Below are 22,500 nucleotides of genomic sequence, written 5' to 3' on the forward strand. Positions count from 1 at the left end.
ACCTCGCTGGCACGGCGGCACAGAATCGGGACATGTTAATTATTGAGAGGCTCGGGCGTGCACCCGGCGCCAGGCTGAGGGGTAAGAAGGAGGAGGGAGAGGATTCGATTCGGTTGGGGGATGGGAGGGGGGTGGGGGGGGGCACATACCCTGAAGTTTAGAGTAACAGGTTTCGCATCTGGTCGTGAGGAAAGATAGTCTGTTGCTCGCTGTGTGTTGGTTGTCGATCGTCTCCACTGAAGTTTAGCAAACAGCTTCAAAGTCATGGAGTCGTTCGCATCTGCAGGGCTCAGGTGATTGACGCCTGTTGACAGCTTATGCGAGGTAAACGTGTCCCCTACAGTAAAGACCCCTCCCCCCCTCTCCCAATCCCTTCCTCTCCACTCCCCCTCCTTCCTTTAGGCGTTTTGGGGAAACGTGCAGGTTTGAGATACCATTTAGGTGTTCACCTCACCAAGGCCAGCTGGAGATGCTCTTCCCACCAACTAACTGTACTTCAGATGCTTTTTGAGTACTTTCAGTCAATTAGGTGATTTTGAGATGATTCTAATCCGACCTGCCTAGGGGGAGAACCCTGTTGTCCCTTAGCAACTCACATCATGACTTTCTAACGGTATCAGATGCTCATATTTGGTCTACAGTATGCACAGGTACAGCATGTGTTTATTTGATTAAGGATTAGTCGGATCATCCTCATAGTCAAGCTTCAAAATGAACACTATCAGGCAGCAAGCAAGTGCATCACCAAGTAGGTTCCCGTGTTCAGTGACCTTCCCCTGATGCATGGTATATCATGCAGCTCAAGATATAATCATTATTCAGTGCCAGTGGGGCACTTAAGTATCTTCCCAAGAGATTGGACTATATGATCGTGTGTAAAATTGTATTCCTCAATGACTTTGTGAAATGCATCAAGAGTAGTCCTTCCCGTTTTTTTTTTTTTTTTTTTGTAGTGAAGTTTTGCATTAACTAGTCGTTTAGTTATCTACTGTACTAGTTGGTGTAGTAAAGGTTTTTGTCCGTATATGCCTGTCATACTGTATGGAGAAGCAGGCTGGAGTTGAGCAGCTTTTTTCTAAAGAACACCGGCAAAATAGTTTTAGTTTATATATGTATATATATATATATATATATATATATATATATTTATTTTTTTTTACTCAAGAGTAACAACGGAAAAAGCCGAGAGCTAAACTCGTTTCGAAGAGCAGATGCCTTCTGTGAGAGCAGATTCTGTTCTGCATTTTCAAATTCCTGCCCCCCACACCATCTCTCTCTTTTTCTGTCTGTCTCTGCTCTCTCTCTCTCTCTCTCTCTCTCTCTCTCTCTCTCTCTCTCTCTCTCTCTCTCTCTCTCGCTCTCTCTCTCTCTCTCTCTCTCTCTCTCTCTCTCTTCTCTCTCTCTCTCTCTCTCTCTCTCTCTCTCTCTCTCTCTCTCTCTCTCTCTGCTCTGCTCTGCTCTGCTCTGCTCTGCTCTGCTCCTTATTTTTCTCCCCAAGAACTCTACAGCTGCCTTTAAGTGCTCAAATGACAACCTCCCCCAAATCTTATTACGGTCACGGTACGGAAGAATCCTTTCATATGAATTGATTTTTTTCTCCCTCTCTCCTCTCTCGCTCATTTTTTCTCTCCCTCCTCCTCCTCCTCCATTTTTCTTTCTTCCTCCCTCTCTCTCTCTCTCTCTCTCTCTCTCTCTCTCTCTCTCTCTCTCTCTCTCTCTCTCAAATTCAAATTCAAATTCAAAGGAGCTTTATTGGCATGACTCAAATAAGCAGTGTTGCCAAAGCTGACATATTACAAAAAACAAACAGATACAATATCTGTTTGGGGTGGAGTGAAAACAAATGAAACTTATAGGAACTATTTTTAAAATAGGTAAATGAAAGGAAAGGAAACTTAAATAATTAGAAAAAAAAATAGTAATAATAATATCATTTTAAAAAGATATTGTCAACATGCTTCCATGTACTTTGCCACATTATCAAGAGTCACTCACTTCCTCATTTTGTGACAGTCTGACACGTATTGTGCTGCTAGACTAATACAGTCTCTGTGCTCTCCTAATAGATATGGGAGTTTCTCTTCATTTCCCAATAGGTGAAATTGAGGTGAAACTTGTGTGAATTGTTCGAAAAACTGGCCTCTAATAGAGGCATATTTGTTACATTTGGTTAGAAAATGTAGCTCATCCTCCACTGCTCCCTCATTACAATTCAGACAAAGTCTTTCTTCCCTTGGAAGCCAGGTCTGTCTGTGTCTTCCAGTCTCTATGGCCAGCGAGTGGTCGCTAATTCTGTAGGAAGTTATTTGTTTTCTTTGTTTAAATTCTTTAATTTCTGTAAGATAGGGTGCCAATTCATAATTCTTTTTAATTTTTTGAAAACAGTTCAATTTATTAGAATGCTCAATTTCGTTCAGCCAATATTGGAAATACTCTTCTTTTGTTTCTTTTTCGATTAGTTTTATTTTTGCCTGTGTCATGTCCGTTTCATTCAGATTATGTTTAGTTTTCAGATAAGTAAAAGGGTCTCTCTCTGGGTGTTTTCCCCTCTGTAGGAGAGCATTATAATGACATTTGTCTTGGTTAGATATAAGATGATGGTAAAATTTGCATGCCCTTTTATTTATATCAGTCAGTAGGGGGAATCTTCCTAGTTCTGCTCTGCAGGCAAGATTGGAGGCATTTCTATGTACTCCAAGGGTGTTTTTGCAAAATTCAAGATGAAATGTCTCTGCTGCGTTTTTGTCCCAAGAGACATAATTGTGTTGGTACTTGGTGCCCCAAATTTCACTTCCATATAAAAGGATGGGCTTGATGGTTGAGTCGAAAATTTTCAGCCACAGTCTAACGGGGGGATTAAATTGTTTTAATGTTCTGTGAATTGCATAGTAAGCTTTCCGTGCCTTTTCAGCTAGGTCTTTATTTGCTGTATCAAAGTTGCCTGATGATGATATTGTCAGGCCTAAGTAGTTATATTTTGTCACCTGACATAGTTTTTCCCCACCAAGAGTGAAAGTATATTTATTCCCCGTTGAGCGATGTTTTTTCTGAAAGGTCATTGTCTTAGTTTTCTCTGTGTTTATTTTGAGGTTCCAAGTTTCTGAGTAGTTTTCAAGAATGGAAAGACTTTCCTGTAAAGCTTCCTCAGTTGGCGATAGAAGTAAGAGGTCATCAGCAAATAACAAGCATTTAATTTCCCTTCCCTCTAATGTAAGTCCTGGTGATTTAGAGTTTTCGATGTTAGTTGCTAAATCATTAATATATAAGTTAAAAAGCAGTGGGCTGAGAGTACACCCTTGCCGGACCCCTTTGGCCTGCTTAAAGTAAGTTGTTCTTTGATTTTCGATTTTCACACAACATCTATTGTTATCGTACATATCTTTAATTATATCGTATGTCTTTCCTCCTATGCCATTTTGAATAAGTTTCAATAATAGACCATCCTGCCAAACTGAGTCAAACGCCTTTTTGAAATCGATAAAACAAGCGAATATTTTTCCTTTGTTGATGTTAGTGACATATTTATCGATTAGTGATTGTAATGTGTATATGTGGTCGGTTGTTCGGTGGTTTTTCATGAAACCGATCTGGCAGTTGTTGATGGCCTTATTTTCTAGTAAAAAGTCTGTTATCCTGTTGTTTACTATATTGCAGAAGAGTTTCCCTAGGTTGTTACTTAAAGCGATCCCTCTGTAGTTGTTGGGATTGAATTTGTCACCATCTTTAAAGATTGGAACGATCTGATTTTCTTTCCATGGGTCTGGAAAATGGCCAACTACTATGATCATATTGAAAAGTTTAAGAATGGCCTGGCTTAATAATGGAGTGCTGCATTTAATCATTTCATTATAAATTCCATCAGGTCCACATGCTTTTTTATTCTTTAGGCTTTTAATTTTTTTAGTTAGTTCAATTAATGATACGGGTGTGTCTAAGGTATTCAATTTGTTTTTTGCTCCTGACTCTAGAGTGTGCAACTCGTCAGTCAATTGAATTTGGAAGGGATTTAATTTGTCACTAGTATATAAGTGTTCAAAATGGTTGGTCCAGGTATTTGCATCGCATAGGGAAATATGTTTATGTTTCTTAGAGATTTCAAGTTTCTTCCATTCATCCCAAAAAGAGTTTTGATCTATTGCATCTTCAATATTTTGTAGTTTTTCTTTCATATACATATATTTCTTCTGTCTCAATAATGCTTTGTACTTGGTGAGAGTCAATTGATATAATGACCTTGTATTTTGGTTTGTGGGGTCCCTGTGTTTTTTATTTGATAACATTCTTATTTGTTTTTTTAAAGCTTGACATTCTTTGTCAAACCACTTGTTTTTCGCAGTTGTTGTTTTCTTTGTTTTTTTAATTTTCAGTGTGTTCTTGGCGACTGAGGTGAACATTTCTGTTAACTTTTCCGTTGCTATATTTACTCCTTCCCTGTCTTCTGGGAATTTTGTGAACAGAAATGTGTATATCTGATTTTCAGTTTGTATACTACTTAGTTCGGTCTGATATTGTTCCACACTGTTTTTGTCCCACCGAAACTGAGTTGGCAGGGGATAGAATTTGTTTTTTTGATGTTTTGAAGGTGTTGCAGCGGTGTTGTTCTTTCTTAAACTTAAAGTTATATGACTATGATCAGATAGTGGGACTTGGGGCTTAACCATAAAGTAGTTGATTTGACTTGCATCTATATCTGTGATGGCGTAATCTACCACACTACAACCAAGCTTGGAACAGTAGGTAAATCTACCCAGAGAGTCACCCTTTACTCTGCCGTTTGAAATAAAGAGACCAAGGCTTTTACAGAGTTGGATTAACTGCTTACCATTTTTGTTGACAATATTGTCATTGCTCTGACGTAGTCTTTCAAAATTAGTGTTTCTATTAATCTGCACATCAGCGACATATGCATAACTGTTCGATTCAATATAGTCTATTTCTCTCCCAGTTCTCGCATTCATGTCTCCCATGACTAAAACAGACCCCTCTGATTGGAATTGTAAGATTTCAGATTGTAGAATTGAAAAGATTTCCTCTGAATAGTATGGGGATTCATGTGGAGGTATATAGATGGCACAAAGGTAGATGTCATGTTCTGAGGAAGTGAGCTCTCTCTCTCTCTCTCTCTGTCACTCTCTCTCTCTGTCTGTCGCTTTCTCTATCTCTCTCTCTCTCTCTCTCTCTCTCTCTCTCTCTGTCTGTCGCTTTCTCTATCTCTCTGTTGCTTTCTCTGTCTCTCTCTCTGTCGGTTGCTTTCTCTCTCTCTCTGTCCCTTTCTCTCTCTCTCTCTCTCTGTCTCTCTCCGCTCATTCTCCTTTTCTGAAGAGGCACTGAAGCTAGCTCGTCCTCTGCCGCGTCGCTAATAGTGTTGGCGGGCGGCGCGGGACAAATTATCCGTCGCTGCCCAAGCGCTTTCGGGAGTGACCTTGACACCGAGACGCCTGATTCCATTTTGACGAGCAATGACGGGGGAGAGCCTGTCGCCACGGGTAACCGTGTTGCTTGACAGCCTCAGGTAGCAGCGGTGGGTGTATAGGTGTGTGTGTGTGTGTGTGTGTGGGTGGGGGGGGGGGGGGGTGTTAGAGGCACAGGCCATGTCTTTGAGGGGTGGGTGGTACATGCCGAGTAGAAACAGGTTTATACTGTGGGGGAATTGAGGGGTAGCACTGTATGGCTAGCGGCTGGGTTAGGTTATATTATTATTGGAGGGGGTGGGGTAGCGCTGTATTGCTACATGGCTAGCAGCTTGGTTGGGTTATATTATGGGGGGGGGGTGAGGGGTAGCGCTGCATTACTACATGGCTAGAGGCTGGGTTGGGTTATGTTATCGGGGGTGTGTGGGGGGGGTGAGCTGCATTGCTACATGGCTAGTGGCTCGGCTGAGTTATGTCATGGGGGGTAGCGCTGCGTTGCTACATGGCTAGTGGCTGGGTTGAGTTATGTCATGGGGGGGTAGCGCTGCGCTGCGTTGCTACTTGGCTAGCGGCTGGTGGGCTAATGCCTTCCTCCACAGCCCGTTAGCCAGCTCATAACCAGCGTGGACCAACCCCACTGCACACACCAGGGGGACTTCCTCTTCCTTTTCCCCCTCCGAGGCAGGCAGAGTCATGGAGCAGTCCCATTGGGTGGTACACAGCAAGAGTGTGACATCATTTCCTGCCATGCTAATGTCATGCTGGGTGCTATTTTCAACACCCACTTTTTTTTCCTGTGTGTGTGTGTGTGTGTGTGTGTGTGTGTGTGTGTGTGTGTGTGTGTGTGTGTGTATGTGCTTCTTTTTCACACACAGTCACTCCACAATTTACAGCTCAAAGGCTTTACGGTATTGACATGACAAGAGCATTCTTTTGTCATCACAGCATGCACAGACATACTGTGTGCACACACACACACACACACACACACACACACACACACACACACACACACACACACACACATACACGTGCGCGCACACACTTGTGTGACTGCTGTGACACTGAGGGCATCACCTTCAGATCTCCGTGCAGTACAAATGTCAGCTGGCCTAAGCCTAGCACAGAATACTCGATGGTGTCGATACAATACATCCATCACGCTTTTCTCTTCCTCTCACCTCCATCTGTTCCTCCTCTTCCTCTCTCTCTCTCTCTCTCTCTCTCTCTCCATCCTTCTCTCTGGCTTTTTTGGAGAATGTACATTGTAAGCCCCTGGTAACTCGGGTTAATCCATTCTTATTAAATAAAGGATTACAGAGTTGGGAGCTGGAGAGGGCCACGAGCCTGTCCTACTGTTTACTGCACCAGGGAGCAGACCTCCGCCTCACACACACACACGCACACACATAAACACACACACACACACACACACACACACACACACACACACACACACACACACACACATAAACAAAGCACACACACACACACACACACACACACACACACACACACAGTGTTCCTTGCACTATGTTGGAAAGGAGAGGAAAGGAATAGAATAAAAGATAGAGACCGATGTGTGTGTGCGCCCGCCTTTATTACCTGAGTCAAAAACTCATAGAAGCCAGGCTTCCATGCAGGCCTCCCCCCAACTCCACCCACAAAAATGCTAAAGGCCCGTAGAGTACACGCACATCATCAGTCAGCCACAGATTTTTCTACACACCATTTGCACGAAAAAATAAAAAATCCAACATGATGATCAGTGGCTTGGAAAAAGGCATATGCAACTCTCATTTCTCCTCTGGACCTTTCGGTTGGAGCAATAGATTGGAGGAGGAGGGGGTGCATTGTGAATCGGGTCAATATGTTTGAGAGGAAGAGGTGTGTGTGTGTGTGTGGAGGGGTGGTTGGGAGGGGATTAAATACAGTCGCATGTGTAGTCTCAGGCTGTTGTGTAGATATTTATTTGATGTTTTTCCATGTTTGCCTGGGGGCAGACATTCATTTGAAGAGCTGCTTGGCCTAGATTCAGATTCAGATTGATGCGAATCATATCCACGGACTATATGACATTAGCGTTTTTTCTCCTTCTCCGTCTTTTTTTTCATGATCACACACCTGTACTGCATTGGAAATCCATAGCATCGCATGGTCCTCACTAACACTAAGCCGAATTGTAACTATGACTCATGCTGTCTACCTGTGTTGGCACAAGTACACAGGTGTAATGAATGGTCTTTTATTGACGTCATACAGGAAATGGCCGCTCAAATATCTACAGTATTGAATTTCCCCAGTTCAGATGTCATATATTTACCACCATGCACTAGGTATCTTACTGTCTATTCACCATCAGCTGTGCCATATCAATCCAAGTGATGCAGTATATTCTTTTTTCTGTTAAGATTTTCTGAGAGATCTCTCTCTCTCTCTCTCTCTCTCTCTCCACTCTTTCTCTCTTTCTTTGAACGATGCATTGGAAAATGCTCCATCTGTGATGTTCCATATGCTCATCCTCTACATCCAATTTAGCCTTTCAAAAGAAGAAGAAGAAAAAAAAACGCCTCAAAAAGATGGAGAGATATTCTTAGACAAGTCAATTGCAACCGTCTCTCCTCTCCTTTCATTTGACAAAACTTCAAAAAGCTCTCCTTCACCCACCCGAGTGTTGCCGTATGCTGTTTTCCCCCATTTATTGGCTGTTTTCTTCCATGTTTCCTTCTCAGGTTCCGACAAAAGGAGAGTTTTCGGTGTGTGTGTGTGTGTGTGTGTGTGTGTGTATTGTGTCTCGTTGCAGGATGGGATTATGATGCAGGGCCGTTGACCCCACTGTTCTACTGTTTGCCACTTTTTTCATTGTTATTATTATAATTATCCTCCTCTTTCCTCCACTTGCACAGTCTCTTAATGGCTCTCTGCTGACCTGCCAGAAGAAACTGGGTTTTCTGCCAAATGCTCGCACCAATTAATATATTCTTTCTGTTTCTCCCCTGTTTCTTCTTCCTTTCTCCAATACTCTTCTCTCTCTCTCTCTCTCTCTCTCTCTCCCTCTCTTCTCTTGTTTCCTCTCTTTCCCATGCCTAAAATAGAAGTGGAACAGAAAGGTAACTAAAATGACTTCTCTTGTTCTAATGTAGAGTGAACTTGCTCCATTTGCCATAGTGGGTTGCCCCCGTAGGACTCCATTTGTAATTCCCTCCAGAAAAACATCTTTTTTTTTTTGTTTTGTTTTAATGCTTCTTCATTTTGCTGCTGAGCTACAGTTCGTCTTTGTTGGCGATGTGAATTATGAATAGGAAGACGTTATCACATGGAAAGCTCTTCTGAAAATAGCATATTCATTTCTGAGTGGGGTGCTGGAGGATACATATTGTTTGTACAGTCTTGAATTGCATACATAATGACTGCTGCATGCATGTGGAAAGCTTCTTAAGTGCTTAAATAAAGGCCTGCGTTTATATTTAGTCTTCTAGAGATGTTTGTTTGCAGAGATACTTATGTAAAGTTCTGTACAGAATTAATAAACATTTTTAGCAGTTTGTTTGCTCCATTGGAGTAGGCCTACTATATATAAATATACATAATTGCATAGTTGATGTAACTATTAGAGTTTCATGCTGTTCCTGAACACTGTGCCCTGTGGACAAAGGCAATGTTCTCGGAGAAGTCATCTGAAGTTTTACTCCAGAAAAGTAGCCTAGCGTCCTGCGTCAGCCGTTTTGCTACGGACAGCCATTGCGTTGCTTCGTTCTGACATACTGTAGGTCAGGATGTCACTGTCAGCAGCCAAAAAGGGACTTACAGTGTAAAAATTAGCGCTCATTGGTTCAGACAAGCATCTCTCTCATGTAGAGGACAATTTGACCTCCCATGGGAGCAGAGGTGCGATGTCACTCCATTGACACCCAGGCAGAGATCATTAGGCTACAATGCGTGTAGGCTAGCCTACACCCATGCACATTGATTCCACATGGGTAATTTAGCGCACTTAGCCTGGAGCTAGCTGCATGAACAGGAGTGCACTAGTGGTGAGGAAGTAGAAGATAGCAACGGTGGTGGCGGTGGTGGACTGGTGGTGGTGGTGGTGGTGGCGGTGGTGGCGGCCGCAGCCGTGAGGGGTGCTCAAATGATAGGCCTGGAGAGACTGAGAGAGATTGCAGCTTCTCAGCAGCTGAGTACGCCTAGGGCTTAACCACGCATATGTTTTTACACTTAGATTGATGGTACCTGAGCACTGAGCTCATTAATCCCCCACCCGCCCCATGCCTCTCCATTTGCTGACACTCATGTTATGGCTAGCGCTACGTTTCTTAGCATTAGCATTCTCTCCTTATCAATCTGAGTGGGGGGTGGGGGGGGTAGGGGTGACGAAGACAATCAATAGTCCATCCAATGAGCTGTCAGTATTTTAAATTGCAATCATAACCATAGTGAAGGCTGTAACCTTCAGGCGGTGCGTGTCCATGGAATGCTAAACAAAGAACGGCAAGCTAACCGCACAGTACACTGTGTACGTCCTAGGGCTAGACAACCATAAGCACTGCTCTTTTTTTTTTTTTTTTTGGGGGGGGGGGGGGGTGCGTACGCTAGCGTTAGCGTAGCTTAGCCGTTCTGTGTGATGTCCTCCAGTACCCTCCAGCATTCAGGGGTCCTCCTCACCCCACCTCACCCCACTTTCCGGCCCCTGAGCCGGCAGAAGAAAGTGCCTGATTTGTTCAGCTGCACTGGAGCTTGTTCTAATTGACTGAATAATGTACTCAGCAGCAAAAGAGTCGGGCAATTAAAGCAGTAGGCATATGTTTCACCAGCTAAGCTGTTGGTGTCTCTCTGTGTGTGTGTGTGTGTATCTGTGTGTGTGTGTATGTGGGTGTGTTGTTTTCTCACAGGAAAGCAGTGTTTTTGTTGTTGTTGTTGCTATTTATTTATTTATTTATTTCCCTGCCACTTTCCCTACTTGGTCTGTGCTGTTGTGAGTTCAGCCCTCTCTCTTTCCCCGCTTTCATTTCTGGCTTGTGTCCCCGAGGCTTACTCCTGCTTAACCAGTCTCTCTGTCCCAGCACTAGTTGTGGTGCGATGCATGCTTGTGGATTCATACCCTCTTTCCCTTGTACCCCCCCTCCCATGTTTAAGTCCTTCTTGTGTTCATATTAGAGGGGTTTTTTTGGTGGCTTAGTTGGGGCTTGTGGCTTTTTTTTGTTTTGTTTTTAAATGCTGTTTTATAATGAGTAATATTTCTCTGTCGAAATTGTGGATAACACGAGACAGAGCCAAGACTGTTGTGAGTGTCACGGTCACCGCCGTGATGAAACCGAATGGCAAGCATCGCAGCTTGGTGCTCTGGGAGGGATGAGCAGTGTGGGGTGGAGGCAACCTCCTCAACCTCTAATCATGCCTCTTACATGCTGCTAATATCGCACCTCCACCCCTGCAAACCCCCCTCCCAGCCCACGTCTGCAGTCTGGGTGCTGAGTTTTAAAAAAAAAAAAAGGCGTTTTGTTTTTCTTTTTTGAAAAACTCAAGGCAAAAAAAAAAAAAAAAAAAAAATTGCTGGGGCGAATCAGGTGTCACACAGCTTGCCTACCCAAATCAAAGCACCTCGCTTTTTATTTCTTCAAAGATTTCTGCCAAATAAAGCTGCTGAAACCTGCTGCACAGGGAGGGAGTGAGGTAGAGAGGGAAAGTGGTGACACACACACTTGTACACACACGCACACACACACACACACACACACACACACACACACACACACACACACACACACACACACTCTGTCTCTCTCTCTCTCTCTCTCTCTCTCATTCACACTCAGACTCTCTCATACATACACACACACACACACACACACACACACACACACACACTCACACTGCTCTCAATCTTCATTGGTTTTCAATGTCAGACAAGCGGCGCAACATCGACTGTAGCGTTAGCGCGGGGGATTGCGGCGGGAGACTTCGGGCCGGGCCGGGGCGAGGTCCCCCCAATCTGGTGGCTTTCGGCGCGAGCGAAGGGGCCATTTAATTAGCCCTCCATAATGCTTAGCCAAGCATTCCATTACCTTAGCCCATGTCACGGTGACACAGACAGGCCAGACGGAGGGAGAGGCTGTCGCGGACAGAGCCGCTGAAGGAGGCTTGTTTCCCAGGCGTGCGCACCCTCCGAAGGGTTTATGAATACAAATCAGCGTTGACGCAGTCTCCCGCGCCTCCAGTGCAATTCCTGGGGTCCGCGGCTTTGTTTAGTCAGACAAGAGACCGGCCGGGGTGTATAGACCTAGCTGTGTTTTTTTTTTTTTACTTATCTGAATACGAATGAATTCAGGAAGTCGCTGGAGTGCACGGAGAGAGGGAGGAGGCTTTATTGCCAGAATGCAGTTGCTTATTTTCAATCATTTGGGCCTCTTGTTCGCTCTTGTCTGAAGGTTATCTGCCGCGCCGAGCAGATAAAATGTCAGCGTTCTGTTTATTCTCTTTTGCAAATGTCTCTGCCGGACCAGAGACAATGCATCATCTGCCATGGCGAAGCACCAAAATCCCCATGGCTACGGGCACATCTAATTAGAGGGAGCCTGTGTAATTGCTGTCTCCCAAGATTATGCCGTCCTTTAGTATCAATAGACAATGCGCCCTCCGCGGTCCGAAATTAATTTGAATGCGATTACGTCGGGAAAAATAATCTTTTTTAGTGCGCAGTCGGACTTTGGGAACGACGCGGTGGGTGGTTCAAGGTAATCCATATCGCTGAGGAGCGCCAAATGTCCGACAGCCATCGAGGCACTCTGCGAGGCACAGATGCATCATGGGATGCCTTTATGAGATTTAAGTAGAGCTCGAGTTCGGTATTATTAGTTTTGAACGCAGGGTCACAGTAAATCATGCTGACACAAATCGACGAGATTGCATAGAACCAAAACAAAAGAAGAAGAAGGGAAAAAAAACACATGCCCAGATAATAAATATAAAGTAATTATTGTGTTTCCATGGTCTCCAACCCCGCGGTTGCCAATATCGAGGCCAGTCCTATTTATCAAAGTTCTAAATGCGACCTTTGTTTGAGTCAATAGATGCCATTACATCCTACAACACCGTCATCTGTAGGTGGAGCATATATGTTAAACACAGACTCCGACAGAGACTCAAATTCATCTAAGTGGATGGAAGTTAGTGATTTTTTTTTCGCTCCGTGTCCGATCCATCATGGAGTTGCAACTCTTTGTAATTAAATAGAGAGAGCAGTGAGGGGGAGTATTGAGTGCGCTCTGGGTCTTTGCCAAAATATGTGTGTGTGTGTGTGTGTGTGTGTGTGTGTGTTTGTGTGTGTGTGTGTGTGTACCTACAATATGAGCCGTAGTCCATCTGACGGTGGGATTGAGGTCCAAAACGCTGATTAATGCTACCTGCTTTCCCACGGGCGGCCGCGGCTGTAATGCTCTGTCTCCAACCATTTGTCAATAAGCTGTACTTTATAACACTTAGTTTCCGGGTTAGGTGGAGTTGAAGTTCGTAAAGAAACGTTTTTGGTTTATTTATTCTAGTTTAGCTAACATCTAGTTATTGGTGCTAAAGGGTAAAAAAAAAGGTATTGTGATATGTTTAGCAGTCTAACCTTGTCCTCCATCTTTGTAGTTTTCTTGTGTCCTGGACTGCTGAGGGGCGTGTACCAGAGCGAGCACCTCTTCGAGTCGGACCACCAGTCCGGTGCCTGGTGCAAGGACCCGCTGCAGGCCTCCGACAAGATCTACTACATGCCCTGGACGCCGTACCGCACCGACACGCTGACCGAGTACTCGTCCAAGGAGGACTTCATCGCCGGGCGGCCCACCACCACCTACAAGCTGCCGCACCGCGTGGACGGCACGGGCTTCGTCGTGTACGACGGCGCGCTCTTCTTCAACAAGGAGCGCACGCGCAACATCGTCAAGTTCGACCTGCGCACGCGCATCAAGAGCGGCGAGGCCATCATCGCCAGCGCCAACTACCACGACACCTCGCCGTACCGCTGGGGCGGCAAGTCCGACATCGACCTGGCGGTGGACGAGAACGGCCTGTGGGTGGTCTACGCCACCGAGCAGAACAACGGGCGCATCGTCATCAGCCAGCTGAACCCGTACACGCTGCGCGTGGAGGGCACGTGGGAGACGGCCTACGACAAGCGCTCGGCCTCCAACGCCTTCATGATCTGCGGCGTGCTCTACGTCGTCAAGTCGGTGTACGAGGACGACGACAGCGAGGCCACGGGCAACAAGATCGACTACATCTACAACACGGAGCTGAGCAAGGACAGCTACCTGGACATCTCCTTCCCCAACTCCTACCAGTACATCGCCGCCGTGGATTACAACCCGCGCGACAACCTGCTCTACGTCTGGAACAACTACCACGTGGTCAAGTACTCGCTGGACTTTGGCGCCCTGGACAACCGACTAGGTAAGGCGGGAACTTTTCCCATCAAAAAACGTTTCATTTGAGTCAAAAACGATTAGTGTTTAAAACTCTGGTGCTGGCGGTTTTGTGTTTCCCCTTCTTGTGTGTCTCCTCGTCTGAGTTCTAAGTTTGAAGCCCTGCTGCTGATGTGCGTTTGGCATGCTTGCCGAGTTGTCCTTCATTTTAATAGTCGGATTTTGGTTCTTTATTAGTCTTACAGTCCTACGCAGTCCTGTTCACCACTGCTACTCATACGGGCCCCTCGGGGCAGAATACATATGCATAATATTGTCTTAAACCGCTGCCGGTTCTAAGCTGACGTATGTATTTTTAGACGGTTAATGCTCACCTGAGGCTAATTAAAGTCAGGTTTCAGTAGAAATGTTGTAGAGAGAGAGAGGGGGGGGGGGGCTGGCTTGGGGGACTTTGTTTGAAAACATCCAACCTCAGGAAGGGCTGTGACTGTTGAGAGGGTGTGCCTGCTATTAGAGTCTGAAGAGGTGAATGAGGTAATATTTCATATGTCATTCATATACATATTTTTGAAATCTTAAAGCCAACTAACCGTTGCCATGACAAATCTGATTATATGATTTTAATGTGTATAAATCCCTAAAGACGGCATGGTTTCATGGCAGTACAGTTGGAACCTTTTTTTTACATTCAATTTTAATTCAACTGAAATTGAGTTGAGCTATACTCCGGTCTACCTCACTGCAATGTTATACAGAATAAACAGAAATCCTTCAGTCAGTATGTCTTTGCACAGAAAAACAGAGAATTGTGTTCAGAAACATTGATGAAGATCTGCAGGCCCTCAACAGAATAATGCTCTGGTTTGAAACACACCTTGACTATGTGACAATAACACACACTTTGTCGTGTACGAGAGTGTGTGTCGGTGTAGACCAGCTGTGGTGTGGTTCGTTAGTGTTAGTTTTTTTTGTAATTCTAATTGCCAAGTGGGGTTTGGAGTTAACGAACAGGAAATGTTTGGCTGCTTTTGAAAGCCAGCTTGCAGAGGCACTTGCCGCATGTGAGAAGTAGATAATTAATGTAGGGAGAGCACCTTCGTGTGCCACCCATTTATAATTAAAGGGCCTTTAGACAACAACAACAAAAAAAAATAATAGAGTGGAAATATACATAAATAGCTTCCTGCTCGGAAACAAAGGAAAGGGATACCCCTGTCACGGCATAATTGCATGGTGAAATATTTGTACTTGGTCCTTAAGTAACCTTTGCACAGACAGGCATTAATTTTTGTGTTTTTTTGGTCGAGATTTTTTTTTTTTTCACATTCCCACAAACAGCAAATCGTTTGAACCCTGGTTGGCTTTAAACCTTTCTTCCTGCAAAGCAAAATGATTAAAATGGTCCCCTAGTGCCTACATTAATAGGTGTGCTTTTAACAGTGAGTTTCCAGTAGCTGTGTTCAAAGTTAGCTGTCTCTTTTGTTTCCCTTTTTCTGTGTTTCTACACCTGATTACTGAGCGCGTGTTAAAAGAGAGCGCGCCGTGAGTTATTAAACGCGCTGGAGGTCTCTCACGGGAGCCTAATTTCTTCACACCTCTGTTTGTGAAATCACAGATGTGACAAACACAGACACACACACACACACACACACACACACACACACACACACACGCACACACACACACGCACATAACAAAAAAGCAAATGTCTCTGACACACACTGAGGTAATTCTTTGTGCTTCGTCTAATCAGCCTCTTTGTCAGATGTGTCAGAAGCTGTTTGGCAGCCAAGTCTCCGCTCGCAGCAGTGAACTAAATCTCGAGTTCTGCATCTGTCTTTCCTTTTCACTGTCACACTTTTCGTGGAATGCCAGTAAAGAAAGACAAGTGAGGTGTGTGTGTGGGGCGGGGGGGGATTGCAATAATGCTGCAGTTGCCTTTGTTGAGTGTGTCTGTGTAAGATTAAGCAGCATGAGTGTGTGTGTGTGTGTGTATGTGTGTGTGTGTGTGTGTGAAAGAATGTGTGTATTGTAAAGGTGGGTAAAATATGCATAATATGTGTGTAAACTCTCGTAAGCAGTTTCACATTAACTGCATCTCTTGCATGTATATCATTAGTTTGTGTGTTGGTGCATGTGTGTGTGTGTGTGTGTGTGTGTGTGTCCACGTCCACATCCGCGTCCGTGCATGCATGCAAAGTATAGAGAGTGTATAATTTAAGTTTGCCCGTCTGCAATCGCCACACGTTCCCCCAGTCTGTCCTGCGCATTCCTAAAGCGTGGCAATTAGTGTCAGCCGGGCGGGGCAAGGCGAGGAGTCGTCCAGGGCTGGCTGGCGGCCGTCGTTGCCGAGTGGCGTAGTCGCCGCCCCCGGAGATGGAGAGTGTCTGGCCCCCGCGTGTCACCCGGAGTTTGGGCTCCCCTGTGGACGCGCCACTGTTTGCCCAGCGTAATTGCTTCCCTCTGTCTCCTTTGTGTGTGTGTGTGTGAGAGAGTTAGTGAGTTTGTGTCTGTCTGTCTGTCTGTGTGTGTGTGTGTGTGTGTGTGTGTGTGTGTGTGTGTGTGTGAGAGAGAGAGGAAGAGTGTGTGTGTGTTTGTGTATGAGTGAGTGAGTGAGTGAGTGTGTGTGTGTGTGTGTGAGAGAGAAGGAGAGAGTGTGTGTGTGTGTGTGTGTGTCTCCTCTGCATGGGTGTGAACAAAGACCGAGGTAGACAGCCGAGAGACAGGAAGAAGCAGAGGCGAGGGGTATGTGAGTGTGTGAGCGTGTGTGTAGGGAGTGGGGGTGTTGTAGGAGGAGAAAGACACACACACACACACACACACACACACACCAGTTGCTGGGGTCTGTGCTTTATTAAATGAATGCGTATTAAAGGCTGCTTTTACATGCGTCCAGGGTGGCGCCCTACAGCAAATTAGCACGGCTAGGGTTCGCTTGCCAACTTTGTTTTCACCGATCGTTTTCACCCACTCAAACCCCAGCCTCGGCTGCATCCATCCGCCATGGGTGGCCCCCCTCTGTGTGTGTGTGTGTGTGTGTGTGTGTGTGTGTGTGTGTGTGTGTGTGTGTGTGTGTGTGTGTGTGTGTGTGTGTGTGTGTGTGTGTGTGTGTGTGTGTGTGTGTGTGTGTGTGTGTGTGTGTGTGTGTGTGTGTGTGTGCACGGACCGAGGCTGCACATTATATGCGGACGAACGCGTCGGGGCTGACCTCCAAGGAATTAGCCAAGGAGGCTGCTGTGCTGACAGAGAGGAAAAGACAGATAGAGGGCCGGAGCGAGAGACAGAGGGAGGGAAGGAGGGAGGGAGGGATGGAGGGAGGGGGGAGGAGGAGAAGAGAGACCAGAGACAACGTGATGGAGTGGTAATGGATTGAGAGGAGAGATAGAGAGATGGATAGACAGAGGGCCAAATGAAGGGATGGGGCCAAGCTTTTGGAACCAGAGGAGAGATGGAGGGAGATAGAGAGAGAGAGAGAGAGAGAGAGAGAGAGAGAGAGAGAGAGATAACACATAGACAAGGAGATGGTGAGAGAACAAGCAGTCAGCATCACTAAGTGTTAATGAATAAATGGATGAATGAATGACTGAGTGAATGAATAAATGGATGAATGAATGGATGAATGAATGAATGACTCTCACTGACTGAATAATCAAATCATCAATGAGCGGATAAGCAAACACGATACATTTCCAATTGACAAACGGGCAAATAGAAATTGGACTGCACGCTCGATACAGGAATCTGAATATAATGTCTCAGACATCAAACACCACCTCTCCACCATACCTCATGCCTGTGTGTGTGTGTGTGGCGTGTGTGTCTGTTTGTGTGCCTGTGTGTGTGTGTGTGAGTATGAGTGTGTGTGTGTGTGTGTGTGTGTGTGTGTGTGTGTGTGTGTGTGTGTGTCCCTGTGTGTGTGTGTGTGTGTGTGTTTGTGTGTGTGTGTCTCTGCATCAGGGGTATGTAAGTTATCCGCCCCGGCACCGTCCCACCTGTGCCCTCGAGAGCCCCGCTGCGCTCGAGTTGCCGCGGCGCCCAGGCGGAGCAGAAAGGGCGTCCAAGCAGCGTGGGCGGGCAGAGCAGAGCGGGCAGAGCGGACGGGCACCGGGCACAGCTGCGGCCTCCTGGCACCAGGCGGTGCGTTGGCACGGGCCCCGGCTATGCCCACCTGAACGCCACCAGGCTGGCCAAACTCACTCCCTCACACACACTCCCTCCCTCGCTCGCTCGCTCGCTCCTGAAACCTGTTAAATCTGTGTTTATTGTTTGTGTGTGATGTCGGTGTGACGGTGACCAGCATCGAGACTTCAGAGCAAGTGCAGCGAGCGAGTGTCACGGCGCATCAACGCTTCAAACACACGCCGCGGATCGCAAATCCTGGGTTGAGTTCAGGCGAAGTGGTTTTTTGAGGCGTGTTGAGCTGTTGCCATGACAGCTGAGCACGGCAGAGAAGGCCATTGTTTGCTTCATTTCAGATTTTTTAATTTCTTTCAGCTTTATGAATCAATATTTTATTTAGTTTATCTTTTCTGTGTAAATCACTAGAGGTGGATACTAGACTGTGCCCGCTGCTTATTTTATACGGCAGGTTTTGTACACGCTGTTTGTGAGTGGATAGTTCCGGCACCACCAAAGGAAAGAAAACTGCTTCAAAAGACTGTGGCCCATCCATCGCTGCACACCATTGCGACCTTATATCATTCTATCAAGAAAAGGTAGCAGAGCGCTGAAAGAAAAGCACTTTTTCCAACACATTTTTTATTTTCTTTTGAACATTGTAAGTATAGTACCACACATATAAATATTGATATCAGATATCTTTATCTTGTAGGTCAACCTCAGTCGCCTATACTGATGTAAAAATAATTCATAAATGAAATAAATAAGGAAATGATGAATGCAGTTGGCTGAAATGAATAAATAGTCATGAAAAACAGCAGAGAAAAGGAAGAGTAAAGGCAGGTTGTAGTTCATATGCCTTCTCTGTACGTAGTATTGCAGGAGAAGCTGGAAATGATAGCCTGCTAATTGGATTAGCGATGTGTGCATGCCCTGCGGCTGACCTTTTAATAGCATGCCAAAGCTAAAGTAGCGCTTAGCGCCGACGTATGCACCTCTGTAGACGGCTCCTTATGGCATGACGTGGAGTTGGTGGGTTGTAGAGAGACCCAAACCCAGATTTTTTTCACCTTAATCTGGACTGGATCAGGGCCCTTAATCTGACATGGATTTGACAAATCCAGAGACAGATCAGTGACAGATTTTTTTTTAATTTGGAACCATTTGTCTTTCAACCAGGCCAGCTGCAGTCGAAATCTGAACTAAAACACACACCTTTATGTCATGACGAACAATTGTAGCACAGGCCATAGCAGTCGTCTATTAACTGTACCGGTGAATTCCATGGCAGCACGTTTCTATGGCAACCCCTATTGATAATTACAATGGCTCCGTGGTAGAGTTATTCTTCACGCCACTCTATAACGAGAGGACAATTAAAAGTCTCAATTGACCACCTTCACCTGCCATGATTCAAGCCCACGGGTGATTTTTCTTTTTTTTCCAGCAGAGCAAAGGAGGCTTGAGCTAGTTATATAGAAATGAAACCAAACCTCACGCTGAAATGTCTGTATTCACATCCATTGGCCCCAGAGGTTTTCAACCTGAGTTTGACCCCAGGACGACTCCTCTGACTAAAGGAAGAAAGCTTGAGTACCGCTACTGAATAGAAAACGGTGAGCTATTCGCTCAGCCAGGGACCACCAGCGCTTTCACATACTTTCACATACCACCGTTGGGCCTTGGGCCATCGCTTGAAAGCCCCTCCAAAAAAAGAATCAGCTCTTCAGAGATCCTAAAGTGAAATGGAGTCAGCATGAATCCCAAATATGTATCTGTAAAGTGTCCTTGATTTATCTTTTATTTTATTTTTATTTTTATATATCATATATTCTGTGAAATGTCCTTGGTGCAGATGCATCCATGTAGGGGATATCATTTTTATTTTGATGAAACTAGGTTTATAATCGGTCTGTAAATGACTGTATTAATCTGTTATACATGACTGAACTATAAGCAGTCACTTTTACATATCTCTTCGTTATGTTATGTAATACTAGACATATTGCAGCTCTGTGGCATCATTAAAAGATTAAATAATGACCTCTGTGTACTATTTATCTCTCCCGGTGTCCGTGCACACAGCAAGCACACCTACAAAGTGAAGAGAAAAAGGTGTAATTTCTCAGAGAGAGAGAGAGAGAGAGAGAGAGAGAGAGAGAGAGAGAGAGAGAGAGACTCTGAAGCATCTCCAGTCGATGGTTGCTGCATTTTATTTCTTTTATTTTTTTTTCTTTCATCAGCGTAGTTCACAGAAGGGGGGCTACTCTTACTGGGCGTCTTAGTGCGAGGTGGCCAGCCACTCGAGAGAAATGTGCCCGCTTCGCTGCCACCTGCCACCCAGCCAACCCGCCCTCGCTCACGACGGACGACCGGCGGGCTGGCTGTCTCTTCCCCTTTCCTTCTGGACGCAACAAATTACCCATACTCCCCCAGCCCGGGGAAGAGAGGTGTCATACGCGGAGATTAATGATCCCTGTTAAGCCGTATGGATTTTCAGCGCCGCCAGACACAGATATTTTTATGCTTTTTGGATTCCCCCACCCCCCACTCCTGCCCCTAGACCACCCCCTCCACACACACACACACACACACACACACAAACACACACACACACACATTTAGGCTGAGACTGTGTTTGATTTAAATATTTAAAAAAAAGCCTAATGTGTTTGTCTGTTGGTTTTTACATTTCCAAACAATTCCCATCAGATAGTGTTTTCTGAGTCCTGCCATTGTAGGACTCACGCTGTTTTGCTGTTTGCCGGGTTGCTGTGAGCTGGGATCTCGAGGCACAAATTGGTTGCGTCTGAAATAAAAAGAATAGAATTCCGTCATCCTCGCGGCTGTCAGTCGCGATCTAAGAAAGCCATAAATCGTTTCCATTTGAGCGGAGGCGAAACAGAGCTGGCCTCTCCGAACGGAGGTCGGCTGACATTTGGAATCGACTATAGTGGCTATTAGCTAAAATATGACTTTATTTTGGCCGGTTCACTTGCTCCTCTGAGGCCCAATGGAGCAAGAAACTGAAAGGCTGCAACTGCATGCCTTTAGAGAGACAGGAGTGTGTGTATGTGTGTGTGTCTCTGTGTCACAGTGTGTGTGTGTGTGTGAGAGTTTGGTAGAAGGGGGGTTGGTGTCCAACTGGTGGGTGCGATGAGGGTCTATAGGTCAAGAGGTCGAGATTAGGAAATTAGCGTTGACCTCGGCTGTCAGCGTCTGCCCCCCACCACGAAGCCGACCTTCAGCTCTAACCGCCTGCAATCGACCTTTGACCCCCGCCGCTCCACAGTGGGCTTTCGCTCTCTTGTGAAGTGGACGGCTGGAGCCGCTGAAGTCACTTCACGGCCACAAGGGTCACCCTTCAGGAGGAGGGACAAAAAGCCTCGCCGGAGTGGACAATGATTGGCGCTCGCTCAAGGGCTACAGCGGCGGGCGGCGGCGAAGGGCTCTCTCCAGACCTAGCGGCGTACGCTAGTGTTAGCGCACGGGGTTGCGCCGGGTAATTGTAGCCTGACTGGGATGTCATTTGAGTGCGTGTCAGACTGGCAGACAGATGTCACGGCTCCGGGCTGAATCAGGAAGTAGGGTCTCCTTTGTGTGTGTATGTGTGTGTGTGTGTGTGTGTGGACAGACATTGGTGGGCATGGCGTCACTTTGATTGCAGCTGTTGCAAGGAGGATAACATTGTCGAAGAAACACAAATATACACAGACGTACACACACACACACCCACACACACACACACACACACACACACACACACACACACACACACACACACACACACACACACACACACACACACACACACACACACACACAGTTCTTTTGTTCCCCTGTTAAGTAACAGCCACTCAGGTTTCGTTATTCCATCCACTGGATCACATTTGCATCTTCATCCTCCATTTGTTCCTGTTGTTCAAATGCTGGAGCAAAGATGGGAACACCAACACAATCATTGGTCCATTTTTCCATAGGAATGACCCTGGCTGAACCTTAGACGAAAACGTTGGCGAAAATAAAAGAATCGTCGCATATCAAGCTCTGAGCGTGCCATAACTCTCTCCTGTTGTTGAATTGAACTTTTACCATCAGTGAGCACCTCATATTCAGTTTTAATGTGAAAATGGAAAATAATGGATCCGTGGAAAATAAAAATGTTTTCCATGGATCAGACAAGTACTGCGGTGGCCTGTGTATCTGTACTGACCAAATGGATGCAAATGTCTGCATGAAGAGCTGTAAAGCTAAGCAGTGGTCCTGAGTCCACCCTGTTGCACATGTATGTGTCTGGCATGAGGTTATGTGGGCTCTCTTGGTCTGACAGGTCTGATTGGACGCTGGGAATGGATCCATCTGGGTTGCTTCACTTGCTGCTGTTGGTGTGTGTGTGTGTGTGTGTGTGCGTGTGTGTGCGTGTGTGCTCGGAGTGTATCCATCTACAACTGCTGCTGCAGTGGTTGTGTGTGTGTGTGTGTGTGTGTGTGTGTGTGTGTGTGTGTGTGTGTGTGTGCTAGGAGTGTATCCATCTACAACTGCTGCTGCAGTGGTTGTGTGTGTGT

General features: G+C 45.7%; 1 protein-coding gene across 1 annotated transcript in view; it reads left to right on the forward strand.

The window, feature by feature from the left end:
• The first annotated feature begins 32 nt into the window (after window positions 1–32).
• Window positions 33–22,500, forward strand: part of LOC134059608 (adhesion G protein-coupled receptor L3-like) — a 138,207-nt gene continuing 115,739 nt past the window's right edge. Inside the window, exons 1-2 of the mRNA XM_062516052.1 lie at window positions 33–81; window positions 13,044–13,844. Of these exons, the coding sequence (XP_062372036.1) occupies window positions 33–81; window positions 13,044–13,844 (850 nt within the window). The remainder of the gene's footprint in view (window positions 82–13,043; window positions 13,845–22,500) is intronic.

Source organism: Sardina pilchardus, chromosome 16 (assembly GCF_963854185.1).
Source record: "Sardina pilchardus chromosome 16, fSarPil1.1, whole genome shotgun sequence".
Lineage (NCBI taxonomy): Eukaryota > Metazoa > Chordata > Actinopteri > Clupeiformes > Clupeidae > Sardina > Sardina pilchardus.